General features: G+C 44.3%; 1 protein-coding gene and 1 long non-coding RNA gene across 3 annotated transcripts in view; one reads left to right on the top strand and one right to left on the bottom strand.

Moving 5' to 3' along the window:
• Positions 1–15,596, bottom strand: part of LOC115167386 (piezo-type mechanosensitive ion channel component 1) — a 73,352-nt gene that overhangs the window by 46,941 nt on the left and 10,815 nt on the right. For both annotated transcript variants that reach the window (XR_003870483.1, XM_029721778.1), the window contains exon 2: positions 1,924–2,019. Coding sequence is in view for 1 of the 2 variants with exons in the window: in XM_029721778.1 (XP_029577638.1) it covers positions 1,924–2,019 (96 nt within the window). In the remaining variant the exon portion in view is untranslated. The remainder of the gene's footprint in view (positions 1–1,923; positions 2,020–15,596) is intronic.
• Positions 6,760–8,848, top strand: LOC115167389 (uncharacterized). The gene is made up of 2 exons (XR_003870484.1): positions 6,760–7,074; positions 8,388–8,848. It is a non-coding gene; the product is annotated as an uncharacterized LOC115167389 (long non-coding RNA).

Below are 15,596 nucleotides of genomic sequence, written 5' to 3'. Positions count from 1 at the left end.
CTAACCATAATAGAAAGAGGAGTGGGAGGCCCCGGTGCACAACTGAGCAAGAGGACAAGTACATTAGAGTGTCTAGTTTGAGAAACAGATGCCTCACAAGTCCTCAACTGGCAGCTTCATTAAATAGTACCCGCAAAACACCCGTCTCCAGGTGACTCCGGGATGCTGGCTGGTTTATAAAAGCAATAAGGTACCTCGGGGGTTAGTGGTATATGGTCAATATACCACATCTAAGGGCTGTATCCAGGCACTCTGCGTTGTGCTAAAGCACAACCCTTAGCCATATGCCACACCCCCTCTGGCCTTATTGCTTAAATAGCTGAGAGGAAAAACCAATAACTTATAAACCCCCAAAGATCCTGTATTTAGTTAAGTGATAATGCCCGAAAGCTGGTGTTTGTTGGATATATTGGCACTGGTGTTGTTCGTCGAAGGCCGGCAAACCAAGCCAATATATCCAACAAGCACCGGCTTCGAGGGCATTATCACTTTTATCCAACGGGTTACTAACATATTCAAATAATGATCGACATATTTTCATTAAAAAAGTGATTGATTAATTTATTTATACAATTTCATCCTTCTACAAGATATAGTCCCGACACAAATCTAGGGTTGCTAGAGACGCGATCCAGTCGTTCGTTCTTTTTGTTCTGTATCTATGGATGTGACCCAGTCGTTCAGTCTTTTTGTTCTGTATCTATAGACGCAACACAGTCGTTCGTTCTAAATGTTCCATTGCCATACTGACTGGCAACGTTCTTATCCCTTGCTTGCTAGCTAGACAACTACGGCTAATTTACAGTCAAAAAATGCAGCCAGAATAACAGCAAAGTAGCTGCATTTGTTTAAGCTGTTTTCTAGTGACATTTATTTGGATACATCTATAACAATGAGCTAATGAGGCGCGATTTAGCCAGGTATACAAAATGTGCTCTCTCGATTGGACACTGTTGTTCAGAGGAGTTAACCAACAACACAGCTAACACTATCACTTCAAACTGAAGCTGGAAAAACTGCAAACTATCTGCATTTCGTCTTGATTTACCTTTTTTTACATTTCTTTGTATATATCCATTAAAATGATGTCAGCTGATTCGTGATTTCGACTGGCTGAGAAACGCTGCCTGCCTCTCTCTCTCTCGTCCCGACTCCCGACCCCTACACGTTCATTACTGTGGGACAGTTGGAGATGGAATTTGAATATTAAAATAATGTTGCAAATGTCAGAGAGACAGACAGTAAGGTCTGTACAAATCTCCACTGTTGAAAACTAAATGTTAGTCTAAAAGAAATGTGAGATAATGTCTAGATGCTTTTTATAGTGGAGATCAAGTTTATAACTTCCCTGGCTGGGCTGATGAGACAGTGGATTGCACAGTCAGATGGAACAGAGTCAATAGGCATTTTAACGTCATAGATTTAGCCGGCGGTAACTTGTGGAATAGACACCGGCTGGAATGCGCTTTTAACCAATCAGCATTAGACCCACCCGTTGTATAATGAAGTGTATCAGAGTTGCAGCCCAGTCCTCATAGGTTTGGAGGTAAAATATAGTTAGAAGTTAGTGGTTAAGATTTTGCCATGTAATGTACGGAAGCTGTCTGTCTGAAGCCAACTGCACAGACGCTGTGGTATGTATGAGGATGTGAACCATGCTCTGAAAACCTGCTCCGTTGTTTCATCCTTTCTTTTTTGTTGTTACCACAATTCATTTGGAATCGTATTGCACATGTTTTGTCTGGCTCTTCTGTTATATTGCACAACTTCCAAACATTGCACCATTTGATCAACGTCAATATCAATGCTGCGGTGAGAGGTCTCGGCGTTCCCACATACAACCACACCTACCCACCCACGCCTGAAACTATTAAAACGAGCAGGAGTTACCAAATGAAGGGAAGGACTGGCGTGTTGTCTTACCTCGTAGTGTGTGTTTGTTGGGCCACAGGAACCATGGCAGTAGCAGCAGGTAGAGCAGGTAGACCAGAGACAGGGCATTGTAGCGAAACAGGCAGGCTGGGGACACACAGAGGTCAGAGGTCAGAGGACAGGTACGACACAGACAAACATCACAGTCAATGACTGATACACAGCAATATTTCTGAGTGGTTGAATGATCTAGGTACAAATCTGTGAATTGAGGTCACATTGATGTGTGGACTTCTGAAGAAATCAGAGAGGAGACAGGAAGAAAGGGCGAGGGCTGAGACTGGGGTTGATTTACGACTCTGCCTTTCATCAACAAGTCTCCCTGACACCCTCTGACACTTGTAATTGTTTGTAACCGCATGCCTCACACATCCACACACACACCTCCCTTACTGGAAAACATCTAATGAGTCGACATACAGGCAGGGCTCTCTCAGGTCCCTGTGAAAGCAGCAGCGCTGGACTGTGTTAACAGTAACACAGAGCTGGATGGCAGCCAACCGTGGCCTGCTCTGCACTAAACATTCCTTTAATAATAATGATAACAATAATAATGATGATTATTAATACTGATAATACACCAGACCCTGTGATTGTCCAGGCATAATGCTGGTTACTCAGCCTGTGTTCAGTGAACTAGCTAGCTGCTGGCCATTTGAGCGGCTGCCAGGGGACACGAGGGCTTTCCAGACCGCCTGCTGGGGCCCTGGGAGGGCTGCCTTCACACCCCCTCTCCTCTTCTCTCTCCTCTCTCCGGCTGAGCTCTGCGATTGGAAGGGGGAGCTGGGAGCCCAGCGCTCTGATCCCCTGTGCTGTGCTCAGCCCCTTAGCCTCTGGATCCTAACCAGGCCTGTTAGAGTCCTGCCACAACCGTCCATCTCACACCATTTCATCCTCACAACCAACTCTCATCTGGCCCTCTGGGTCTGCCCCTCAGTAACCTAAAGTAGCAGGCGTAAAAGAAATGCATAAGCAGGGTCTGAAGAACTCAGAAGCATTACGGTTTCTACCAGCCCCACTGAGGGTGGCCCCACAGAGACCCAGCAGGGGGAAACAGCACTGCACTGCACAGTGTCCACAGCTGACGGCTGAGAGCCCATCCTACACATCACAACATATCCACCATAATAATGCCTTGCAGTCAGTCACTGTACCCAGTACAGTGTTCCAGCCCCGCAGGCGCTCCGCCCCAGCCTACAGTCTGCTATAGATCTATAATTAACACAACCAGAATGGGAGAATAAAGGCAGGCTTTGTCCTATTAGTGAGAGTCAATGAGCTAGCTAGCGTGTGGCACACAGCGCTGTTTGTACTAAGGATTTTACTGGCCCACTTGAGGGAGCCTTCCTATTAACTCTGGCTTAATTGTTAGTGAAATGAAGTCCCCCACTGGTACAACTTAAACATCTCTCCCTCTCTCCTTCTTTCAAGTGGATCATATAGGAACAATATATATTTTTATATAACACACGTGCAAAATGTCAAGTGTCATGTGCAGTTTAATGTCTTTAGCAAACTCACAGTGGCAGAGAACCTGCCAATGATCTTGAGGATGGGCCAGTTAGGCTGACAACATTAGCTGAGGGGCGAGTCACTGCGAGTTCCTGTTTGGACTTAATGTACATATTCCCATGGTTACCTCACCCTCGCATGATTTAACGTGACATGAGCTAATGCTGGGTTTCCCAAACTCGGTCCTGCCCCCCCCCCCCGCTTGCACGTTTTGGTTTTTGCCGTAGCACTACACAGCTGAATCAAATAATCAAAGATTGATGATTAATTGGTTATTTGAATCAGCTGGGTAGAGCTAGGGCAATAAACAAAACGTGCACCTGGGGGCTGATAAAAGTGACAGTCGACTCTGGTTTACTGGGTCACTAGTCTCTGCCCGGCCAAGGGTGAGAGGTCCACCTCAGAATGTGTGTGGTTCAAGTTCATCTTTTCAACACTGAGGAACCACGACCACAGACTGCTGCAGGGCTGCTGGGAGGTTCTATGGTCAAAGACCAGCAGCCCTGTGTCTGTCTTTAATCAGCTGGTTCTGGATCAGAGGCTGAGATCACCAGCTTCTCATCCCACAATCAATAGGCTTCGACAGAGACCAGAGAGGGGGAATGCCCCTAGTCTGCTCTTAGTTTACTGTAAATATGTGCTGCTAAAATGTAGTAAGAGCTTTTTCCTTTCTATTAATCCCTCTCCCCGTCATTGAATCTCAAGCATCCTCGCTCAAATGTGCACACACACACTCATACCCACGCACTAAACCAGCCGCTGACACAGTGCAGAAAACTTGCAACTCAACTGAAGCGAGGAAAAGTTAAACAGTCTGAGGAGTTCCTCCTGTGTTTCCTTCTTCCTTTCTTTCCTTCTTCCTTTCTTTCCATCTCCCTTCATTCATCTCCCTTCATCCATCTCCCTTCATCCATCTCCCTTCATCCATCTCCCGGACTGGCTGGCTATCTGTTTACCTCCTCTGTAGCATATCCCCAGTGTTTCCATTCCCCTGCCTGCCTGGCTACCTGACTGACTGCCTGAGCAGCTACACTACACTACCTATTGCACCCAGCTAGGAAAGTAGAGGTCAGCCAATCAGGATTACTTTATACAGTCAGGGGCTCTATACAGTATGAACAGTGTCCACTTTTCAATGACTGAAGAATCTCCTTATTAACAATCAATGAGAGATGAGCGGTTCGGATGAGTAGTAGTAGTATTATAAGTTCTCAAACAAACACACGCTTTCACACACACCAAACATCTACCAATCGGGTGTGGTGTGAGCGTGACAGAGTGCTGAGATCCTGTGGTGCAGAAACCGAGAGAAATGCCATGTGATCAAGGGAGCAATTAGCCAGACAGAGACAGAGACAGAGACAGAGAGAGAGACAGAGACAGAGACAGAGAGAGAGAGAGAGAGAGAGGAGGAACCCACTCCTCAAAAAGCAGCACTACCTCACTCTGTTGTTCCTACAGGGTCAAAGCCCTAACATCCCAGCCTAGACTCCCACCACCAACGGCTCTAAATAGCAGAGCCCATAGACTCTCAAACTATGCATCGGATAGATTCAGGAAATTATGGTAATTGAGATTGGAAAACCAAACAGCATGCCGCAGAGTTGGGGTCGTGACGCACCTCTGAGGAACACACTCGGAGTGTGTGTGTCCCAGCTTGGTCTGTGCCCTGTGCAGAGTCAAACATGGTGAAAAGCTGGTCTCTTATGCCCAGGGCCTTATAATGTATGCTCTATGGTAAAACACCTTTGGACTACACTTACTGTAGCTGCCTCATTTAGAGGTACAATTTATACGCAGACATCACACTGAATTAAGTCTCAAGCTCTAATTTGTCAATAATAAACCTGCAAATGTTAGCCTTCAGAGTTGCATAGCTATTTCTGGGAATAGTTTTCAAATGGATACCTGTGTGCCTCTGGAGCACATCTCACCATCAACACATATTTCAATATAACTCCTCTTTATTAGAGAAAATATGAAGAAGTGGTTGTTTCTTGAGGGTCTTGATCACTGTCAATCCATTACCATACCCAACCATGGACCACACTACTGACGGAATGATGCATTGCAAACTGCAAAGACTAACAGACTTGTTACACGTTACTCTGAAATATCTTCCCATTACATAGTTGTAGACTCAACAGTAGTCTAATCCTCAATGTCAATAGACAGTCACACTTCATATATACAACACCCAGTCCAACTCCTGGCCAGAGGCTCTACGTTTCCCATCTGGCATGTCATTGTTTTATAGCTCCTGTGTTGACTGAGGGAGGAGATGTGGACTCCTTATCTCCACTGACTTACAGTCAGGGACTCTCCTGTATTGAAATGTTCTTGCCAATCTTTCCAGGGCTTTGGCAGTTTTTCCTTAAACTTGAGGTTGTTTACTGTATGGCAAATAGAAAGGTCTCCACAGAGTAATCCTGCTAAGCTGACTGAACATAAACCTGCATTGGAAGAACACTGAAGAGGGAGCTGACCTTTTACACTCAGGTGCTTTTCATTTTCTGGCGGACACTCAAAATGTCATCATCTCCATTAGGCAAAGCCTATTGGGAGAATCCAAGCTGCTGATCTGATCACTGTTTTGCTACCGTAAGATTATGTTTTGAAAAAACAAATTGGTATCGTTTCAGTAGATAGTGGTGGTTGAATTGTTTTAACTGTATGGGCCTGTCTGTAAAGCAGTTTATCCCACATCAGCTTTAGATCAGCAGTGAATCATCTCAGATCACCGTTTTCAGTGTCTGCTGCCAGAGCCAAATCTGATTAAAATACATTTCCAATGTGCGGAATTGCCACAGGTCATGAACAACACACTCACAGTGGATCGGTCTAATATCAGAGCTAACGGATTGCAATACCTTCCACCCTCCAAGCATTTACAGTGTTTTCAGTGTAGCGTAGTGGTGCTACTGAGAACACGTGGCAAGACTGTGACAAGCAGTGTCCCAGAGAAACCAACCCAGTCAGTTAAAGGCTCCTCTCGTTCAGACAAAAGCAGTGCTTTGACAAATACTAAGAGGCAGTGGCGCCAATATGATCCCTGCACTTCGCTGCAGCTTGTCTTCCCCGGTAGCGTGGCCAAATGCCTGTTAATCAGATGGGCAGACACCCAGTTTTCAGGGACCTCACCCTGGTCCTGACAGCAGCTCCTCAATCACATCTTAGCTTCTCCCTGGAGCTAGCTGAGTCATAGCAGAGGCACGGCAACATGATTGCGTCATCAAATGTAACATGAGAGAAAGAAAATCAAATACCTAAGGCATGTCCTGCGACAAGGCAGGCACACCACAAAACACTGTCAACAGAAAGTGTCACGTGACTGCAGCTCACATGTGCATACAGAATAGAGCTATCCCACCGCAGAAACACGACACACAACCCAGACGGTTCATTGCAGCCACATCAAAGGTGATTGAAAATGACAAATAACCTTTAGCAGCAGAAAACGGAGGGAGGAAGTTGAGAAAGCGAGGGAAAACATAAGAAGCGAGGCCAACTGCGATCACTCGGTTGGGTCTGTGAGCATGTGCGCCTGCTTGCCTGCCCGGCCCAGTGAAGCCAACAGCTACAGGACTCCAGGGGCCCACAGCTGGCCCTCACAGTGACCACAGTCTACAGGTATGTGAACACAGCCCAGTCCGGCACGGGTCACAGAGACAGGAAGAGAGACGGTTGGAGAGGGAAAGAGGGGGAGGGTAGGAGAGAGAGGAAAAAAGAGACAGATGGAAATGAAGAGCAAGGGGAAAGGGAGGATATAAAGAGGGAGAGGTGGGGGAGTGAGAGAGAGATGATATGGGAGAGGAGTGGGTGAGTAAGCGTCTTGGATGAGCCAAGTGGGTAAAGGGTAGTGAGGAGGGATAGATACTGGAACATGAAAACATCTTCGGAATGAACAGCAGGGTGCTGATGTCAAGCAAAACATCTGGGAAACTCTAAACTGGCAACTGTGTAACCGTCCTCGTCAACAGTGGCTATGAGTAATCCTGCACTATAATTGGCGCTATAACTGGACTAACTATGACGCTCAAAAAAGACAACACTATATCAATGTCTACATGTTAAAGTTCGTTAAACACAGAATGATCCTGAATGCAATCATCTGTTTCTTTCAAATTCATCATGATGGCCTGGTTCTTTCTGGGCGTAATTGCAGTCATTCAAATTTTAGCTCCATAACACAAGGTCAGATCTTCAATATCATTGATAGTTGAATGACATGTAGATCCCTCACAGAAGTTGAGTGGATTATGTATGTGTCTCTCATACAGCGGTGTGGGTTCAATGGGTCTCGATAGAGCCCTGTGATTCCTCCTGACTCTTTGGCTCTGGTTAGAATGAGTCACACAGAGGTCTTCCACTGCAGTGGTCCCAGATCTGCCGTCTTCAACATGTCTTGTGTTTCCACTACTGTACAGCTGAAAGGACACTCTTATTCAATTCACCAGTGGAAAGTACCCTAACTAGGCTCACTACAGTCTATCACCTGGGCACTTATTCTGATCCTACTATTCTGCTGGAGTGTGCGTAGCTGAAGAGAGAGGGGTTTAAGGGGAAATGTAGGGAGCAGTTTTCCATTGACGCCCCAGTGTTCCATGATGTCAGCTGAGCTCAGGGAGAGAAACAATGGCTCATGGAAGCCATTAAGTAATCAACTGTGTGTTTAAAAAGGACCCGATCTCCATGTGGACAGTGGGGCGATCAACTAATGAGGACGGCTTTATGTGATAATTAAAATAACAATGGCCAGTCTGGATGTGACAGGGCTTTGACAGTTTTACATGCTCTACTGCAACTCTCCAGTACAGTGGGGAAAAAGCCACGTCCACAGATTTGGATCTACGGCTTAAAACCACATGACAGCAGCTCTAGATTGCATTCTGATTGCCATATTTCGGTATAGCCTACCTATCTAATCCATCCATATCTACTAGGGTGAATGGGATGTTCCTGGACTGAGGCCGGCCCAGGGAGCCTGACTGATCCCAGCTCCTCTGTTCTGATGGAGAGAGGAGATGGTGGGGAGCCAGAGTCAGGGCAGCTCTCCCAGCCAGACACAGAGCTGGGTTATAGGGGTGAGTGGAGAGAGACAACCCCTCCCTGGAGCACAGGCCGTGAAGGGTTTCCAGGATGATGAATCCCATTGCCAGCTGCTAAAGCCTATAGATCTGGCAGGCCCTACATGAGGCCTACAGCCAGAGACAATCCCCCTTCCTCTGTCTTTCCCACACACACACACTGCACACACTGTATGCTCAAATACTGAGCTCCCCACAGTTGTGAAAGACATTAAACAAAAATCTTCCTGTGTGCCTGCGAGGAATTGGAAAATAAAAAGCGAGGAGAACTGAGAATGTGAAAGCAACCAGTCCTCCTGTCTGTGTCTGTTCCTGGAGATGTAGCGGCCAACCCTGACCTCCATTCTCACTCATTTTCATGTTTCCAAACAGAAACTCCTTTCGACAGACAAGAGTTCATTTACATCACTCTCAAACTTTCCCGTTTCTGCATGCTATTACTATTACCACGCTATTACTGCTAACATTTCAGAGAGAGAGAAAGTCAAGAATCATAACATGCCCTTAAGGGTAGCAATTTAAAAAGGATACAAGCCATTCACGTGTGATCCGCAGGACAATAGTAGGGCCTAAACAGAGACAACCAGACAAAACTAAACAAATCAGAACAAAGGAGGGGAACTTTGTCAACTCGAATCGCTCTCTGAAAAACACCTTGCCGCAAGGAATGAAAGCTTCACAAGGCCCATTGAGTATGTGTGGTGTGTGAATAAGAAATAGGGAACTTGAGCTGCCCTCCTGGGTAAAATATGGAGACTATTCACTCACTGAAACCTGAGAACATTTCTCAACAAATATGAGTCAAATCCTAACAAATTAGCTGGCATCGCAAGAAGTGCATGCTGCCAAGTCAATCTCTATTCATTGTTCATGCACATTGCAGCTCTATGAAACAATGCTCATTCTTCTATCCTCTAAACAATCACTTCCCCTTTGGTTTCCCTTCCCTCCTTGATGGGTGAAACTGTTCTACTTCTGTGCCAGCAGACTGGTCTCATAGATTAGACGTAGCATAGTAGATGTAAATCAGAGACACTCAAATGAGTATGATATGTTACGTTTGGTATGGTTACATAAGACAGGTTACTTCAAACAAAAACTAAAGTAGGGTAGTTGGGCGGGGTGGATGGGTGAACGCAAACGTCTAGCAACCCAAGGTTGCGTGTTCGAATCGCATCAATGACAACTTTCGCTACTTATTTCTTTTTATCTACTTTGCAAATAAATACTTACCTAACCCTTTTAGCTAACACTTCCCCTAACCTTAAGCCTTTTAGCTAACCTTTCCCTAACGCTAACCCTTTAACCTAACTCCTAACTTTAACCCTAACCCCTAGAGCTAGCTAACGTTAGCCACCTAGCTAACGTTAGCAACAACAAATTGGAATTCATAACATACCATAAGTTTTGCAAATTCGTAACATATCGTACGAATTGCTATTCATAACTTATCGTATGAATTGTAATCCATAACATATCATACTAAATGGAGTGTCTCGGATTTACATACAGAATAATACAAAATGCGCTGAGACCACTTGGGTGCCAGGGGAGGAAATGGAGAAGTTTTTCCCTTAAAACAGAAAATATGCGTCTAATACGTGCCCCTTTCAAACACTATGAATATTTCCATTAGTATGAATGCAGTATCTTGTGACAAACAGCCAGGTCTGCCCTTTGTAGGACTGAATGGCCATGCGGTGCTCAAGGGGGGGTATTACTATTTCTGCATACATAACAACCCATCTATCACCCTGTTCTAAAGGATCAAAATGAACACCACTCTCCACCCATCTGTAGGAGACTTCTCCACCTGACGGACACAGCGAGCAAAGGTGTGTGCCATGTGGCCCGAGAAGATAACGCGCTAGCCAAGTAACCTGAACAGACCGTCACTCTCACTTCACTCCCTCCCTCATTCTCTCATTCTCTCTTTGACAGTAAAGGCAGCGGAGGCTCTGGGAGCATGTGTGGGGAGGATATTGCACCACCACCTCAATTCAGATCCAGAACTCAAGCGGCGCAGTCAGGCGACGGCACGAGGAAGCAATTTTCCATAAAATGGCCCATAACAAAAGCAGCATTCAGCGTGAAGAACAGAATGTGGACCCTGTCGTAAATGTCAGAAAGCGTTTTGATATGCCCAGCTCTCATCTCAGCATGCAGCCTGCTCTTTAACACTTCACAGCCCTCTCTCTGACTCTGTACTCTGCCCCTCTCATCATTATCATCATCATCTGATGCCTGACAAACAGGGAGATCAGGGTCATTATGAGGCATTTTGTAATCCCGTTACTGGAGGAATGGAAAGTAAAAAGCACAAGGCTTGTCAGGGCAAGTGTGTGAGGAATGCTTACAGAGAAGCATAATCTAACATGTTGAATGGTGTGAGTTTTAGCTTGTAGCTCTTACTTGGCTGTAATTTCTTCTTTGGGAGTTTTCTAGGCCATATGGCCTAGTTACGGTTGTAAGAAGTGATGATACAGTTTGAAGTGCAACATGAGAACTAAACCACTCTACAGTTTCTTTTGAAATTCAGAAAAGGAACTACATTTCCCTACAGTATTTCCTTACAGACGAGCCTCCATCAGGTTCAAAACCAAGAAAGCAGAATAAGCATGACTGGACAGAACATGCCGGCATTACCCATGCCGTTTGAACTGACGTAAATCACACCACACAAACATAGGAGCACCTACACTACATATTATCCAAACTAGTGCCCTTAACCTCAGAGCTTTCACCTTGAAACCCCAAGGTAAATCAAGGTATTAATTTCAAATGAAATATTTCGATTTAGCGATTTACATTTTCAGAGAGCAATTAGAGAGACACATCCTTTCCATTGCAACAGACAGCCTAATACTTGGCTTGACACCTCTAAAATAGCTTAACATTGAATTGCATTTAGAGCTGTTGAAATGCTCATCATTCATTCCCATGAAGAGGAGATGAGAAGGAGTGGACGATCATAGTGAGACCTTAACCCCATAAGTGTATCACTCACTTACATGTCATTGGAAACCAGAGAGTGAGCTGAGTTACAGTGAGAAGACACTTCAAATGTGTCATCTATCCATGGGCCTAGGGCCCCTCAGCAATCATATGGCTCACCTGTCATATGGCTCAGACTCAGCAGCAAGCTATAACACAATGTCCACTATTCATAACTATGAACACAGGCAGTGTTATGTCTCTCATATCAAACAATCACCACTTAATTAAAACAGTTTCAATTAATCAAATCAGGTTTTTATGAGCTATATCCTAAATAGAAGCTATAGAATGGTGGTGAAAGTCAGATTAAATGGAAAAGTTTTACATAAAAAAAAGAGATGCCTGCCAAGCAGATAAATTAACCAACTGTAATATCATCTTACTTAAAGATGTATTATTAAAAGGTGTTGTATCATTTCAGCCAGTAGTTTTGAAAGTATCGCTCACAAGTCAAAAATAATTATATGCCAAGAGAATAGTAGAATAATAGTGAAGACATCACAACTATGAAATAACACATATGGAATCATGTAGTAACCAAAAAAGTGTTAAACAAATCAAAATACATTTTATATTTTAGATTCTTCAAAGTAGCCACCCTTTGCCTTGATGACAGCTTTGCACACTCTTGGCATTCTCTCATCCAGCTTCACCTGGAATGCTTTTCCAACAGTCTTGAAGGAGTTCCCACATATGCTGAGCACTTGTTGGCTGCTTTTTCTTCACTCTGCGGTCCAACTCATCCCAAACCATCTCAATAGGGTTGAGGTCGGGTGATTGTTGAGGCCAGGTCATCTGATGCAGCACTCCATCACTTTCCTTCTTGGTCAAATAGCCCTTACACAGCCTGAAGGTGTGTTTTGGGTCATTGTCCTGTTGAAAAACAAATTATAGTCCCACTAAGCGCAAACCAGATGTATCGCTGCAGAATGCTGTGGTAGCCATGCTGGTTAAGTGTGCCTTCAATTTTAAATAAATCACAGACAGTGTCACTAGTAAAGCACCCCTACACCTCCTCCTCCATGCTTCACGGTCGGAACCACACATGCGAAGATCATCCATTCACCTACTCTGCATCTCACAAAGACATAGCGGTTGGAACCAAAAATCTCAAAAAGGCCAGATTTCCACCGGTCTAATGTCCATTGCTCGTGTTTCTTGGCACAATCAAGTCTCTTCTTATTATTGGTGTTCTTTAGTTGTGGTTTCTTTGCAGCAATTCGACAATGAAGGACAGATTGACGCAGTCTCCTCTGAACAATTGATGTTGAGATGTGTCTGTTACTTTTTATTTGGGCTGCAATCTGATGTGCAGTTAACTCTAATGAACTTGTCCTCTGCAGCAGAGGTAACTCTGGGTATTTCTTTCCTGTGGCGGTCCTCATGAGAGCCAGTTATCATCATAATGCTTGATGGTTTTTGCGACTGCACTTGAAGAAACTTTCAAAGTTCTTGAAATGTTCCGGATTGACTGACTTTCATGTCTTAAAGTAATGATGGACTGTTGTTTCTCTTTGCTTATTTGAGCTGGTTCTTGCCATAATATGGACTTGGTCTTTTACCAAATAGGGCTATCTTCTATATACTACCCCTACCTTATCACACCACAACTGATTGGCTGAAACACAGTCCAAGTGACTACATCATGAAGCTGGTTGAGAGAATTCCAAGAGTGTACAAAGAGTGTACAAAGCTGTCATCAAAGCAAAGGGTGGCTACTTTGAAGAATCTAAAATATATTTTCATTTGTTTAACACTTTTTTGGTTACTACACGATTCCATCTGTCATGTCATAGTTTATGTTTTCACTGTTATTCTACAATGTAGAAAATAGTCAAAATAAAGAAAAACCCTTGAATGAGTAGGTGTGTCCAAACTTTTGACTGGTACTGTGTTTGTTCTTCAGGCAATTCACATGACATGTTACAAATTTGTAAGTGCTTAAAGATCCCATTCAATTTCAAATTATTCTCTTCATAAAATAACTCACTGAGATGAGGAAGCGCAACTTCCTCTCCCTTACACACACACACACACACACACTGTGCCATATCCTTTTGGCTTGGAGGGACTGGACCACTGGGCCTATGGGCAGTTGGCCTGGCTGCAGACCCAGCTCTGCCCAATGCCCTAGATATCCAAGAGGGTTCTCTCTGGCCGTGGTCAGCCAGCCTCAGCCCCAGGCAGCCAGCTAGTTGAGCACATCTAAATGAGGGCCTGTGTGACCGCAAGAGGTGTTGGACATTGCAGCTCCATGCTCCTCATTAAATAGAGCTTTAGCACTCCCATGTCTGTGGTGGCTGGCCAGCACAAGGCCAGAGCAGTGGTCTGTTATCTGGTTAGCGGTCAGCCAGAGGCATCAGTGGGAAGTCAAATTCTCATTTAAAGAGTAACCTCCATCTCTTTCATGTTTTACTGAGGCCTGAAAGACAAAGCTCTGAAGCCGGGCCAATTCCACACCGGTCCTTGGCTCACTGTTAATTCAACAGTAATGAGTTTGGATGGTGCTGGCTGGTGTCAGATTCCAGACCTAACATACAGAGTGGTTCTGGGGCCTAGCAGAGAAGCTAGTCTTCCCTGACTGAGTCTAAGTACTGTAGATAAATGTGTGAGTAATAGCATTTAATTGCGTGCTCAAGCAGTGTGTTTATGATTATGGCACTATGTGTTGTGAAGTTCAACTTCCTCCCACTCATCTCAATCCAATTATGTTGACAGAAGCAGCACCTACATGGAGGATTATGTCTGAGTTCAGTCAAAGGACACTCATGACAGCACCTTCACAGCTGTGTGTGTGTTGTGTGTGTGTGTGTGTGTGTGTGTGTGTGTGAGAAAGAGATTAGTGAGGTAAACCGCTGCCCTAATGAAGATATGCAGAAACTGATTGTCCCCCAAAAAATTCCTGATCACACTTGTAGTCGATGTTATGGCTACATTAGCTAGCATAGCACAGAAACACTTCCTCAGGTCTAACGGTCGTGGCGCGCCGAATTGCGCACGTGAAGGCCGTCAAACCAAACGCACTCCTTCAATATAAAATTGTCTTTGACAAAAATAAAAACGTGTCAGTTTATCACTTTCACGAGGTTGTAGTAATGACAGGTTCAGATACTTAAGAGATCGGCTCGAATCTAGGTTTTGCTTTTATAATTCGAGAAAATAAGGATACATTCTTCACTTCTCCCATTGACTTACCAAACCCAAGTCTGGTCTGTCTAGTCTGCTTGGCAACGCGTTCCTGGAATTATCGCATTGTTGCACCTCAGGGTTTGAAAACTCAGTGCTAATTCAGTGTTTCCCGAATACTTACACTGGTCAGAATGTGTCCCACTTGGTGTGATAAAATACTTGATCAATTGCTCATAGGGAACAAAACTTAGTGACAAACAATACTGATGATGCATCTCAGGCATTGTTTGAATACATTTTGGTAATTGATTATAGCACAGATCAATATACACTTGCTTGGGGCCAATTTGCACTTTGGTCTTCCAACGCTATTGATCACATCCTACAGTTATTAATGACCCACAGATAAAAATATATGATCACGGTAATTCAAATTTCAGACGTTTTTCATCATTCATTTGATTTTATAGTCGTGAGAAGTGTTTTGGGTTCATCTGCAAGAATACCACGGGAAAGTGGATCTTCGCAGTTATAATGAACTGTCCCCTTCATGATTCAGTAACTACTGGGGCAGTTCATCAGTATGGGATGGAAACTTTCAGTACTTTCTCCATGAATTTGAGGGTAGATTTAACCTAAATACATACGTAGCTAGAACTTTTGTCTTTCCTCCTCCCGACTTAGGTATTTCTGGCTGAGCAGCATTCCTTCCTGTCTATATTTAATTTTCACAAAGCACAGCAACCAAAGGCATGTGACTTTCCAGAATGCTGCTGTGACTATGTTTCAAGTCAGAGTTTACAAACATACCATAAGCATCTCAGCTATTAATTAAAGGCAACACAAAAGCCATGGCCTTATTTTCTTCTCTAGACACACTTGGATCCCAGTCAAACTTCGACACTGAGAGAGCTCAAACCAGGATTTGTGTGGTGACGT

The sequence above is a fragment of the Salmo trutta genome, chromosome 29 (assembly GCF_901001165.1).
Source record: "Salmo trutta chromosome 29, fSalTru1.1, whole genome shotgun sequence".
NCBI lineage: Eukaryota > Metazoa > Chordata > Actinopteri > Salmoniformes > Salmonidae > Salmo > Salmo trutta.
This window is presented reverse-complemented; position numbering and strand designations above follow the sequence as displayed.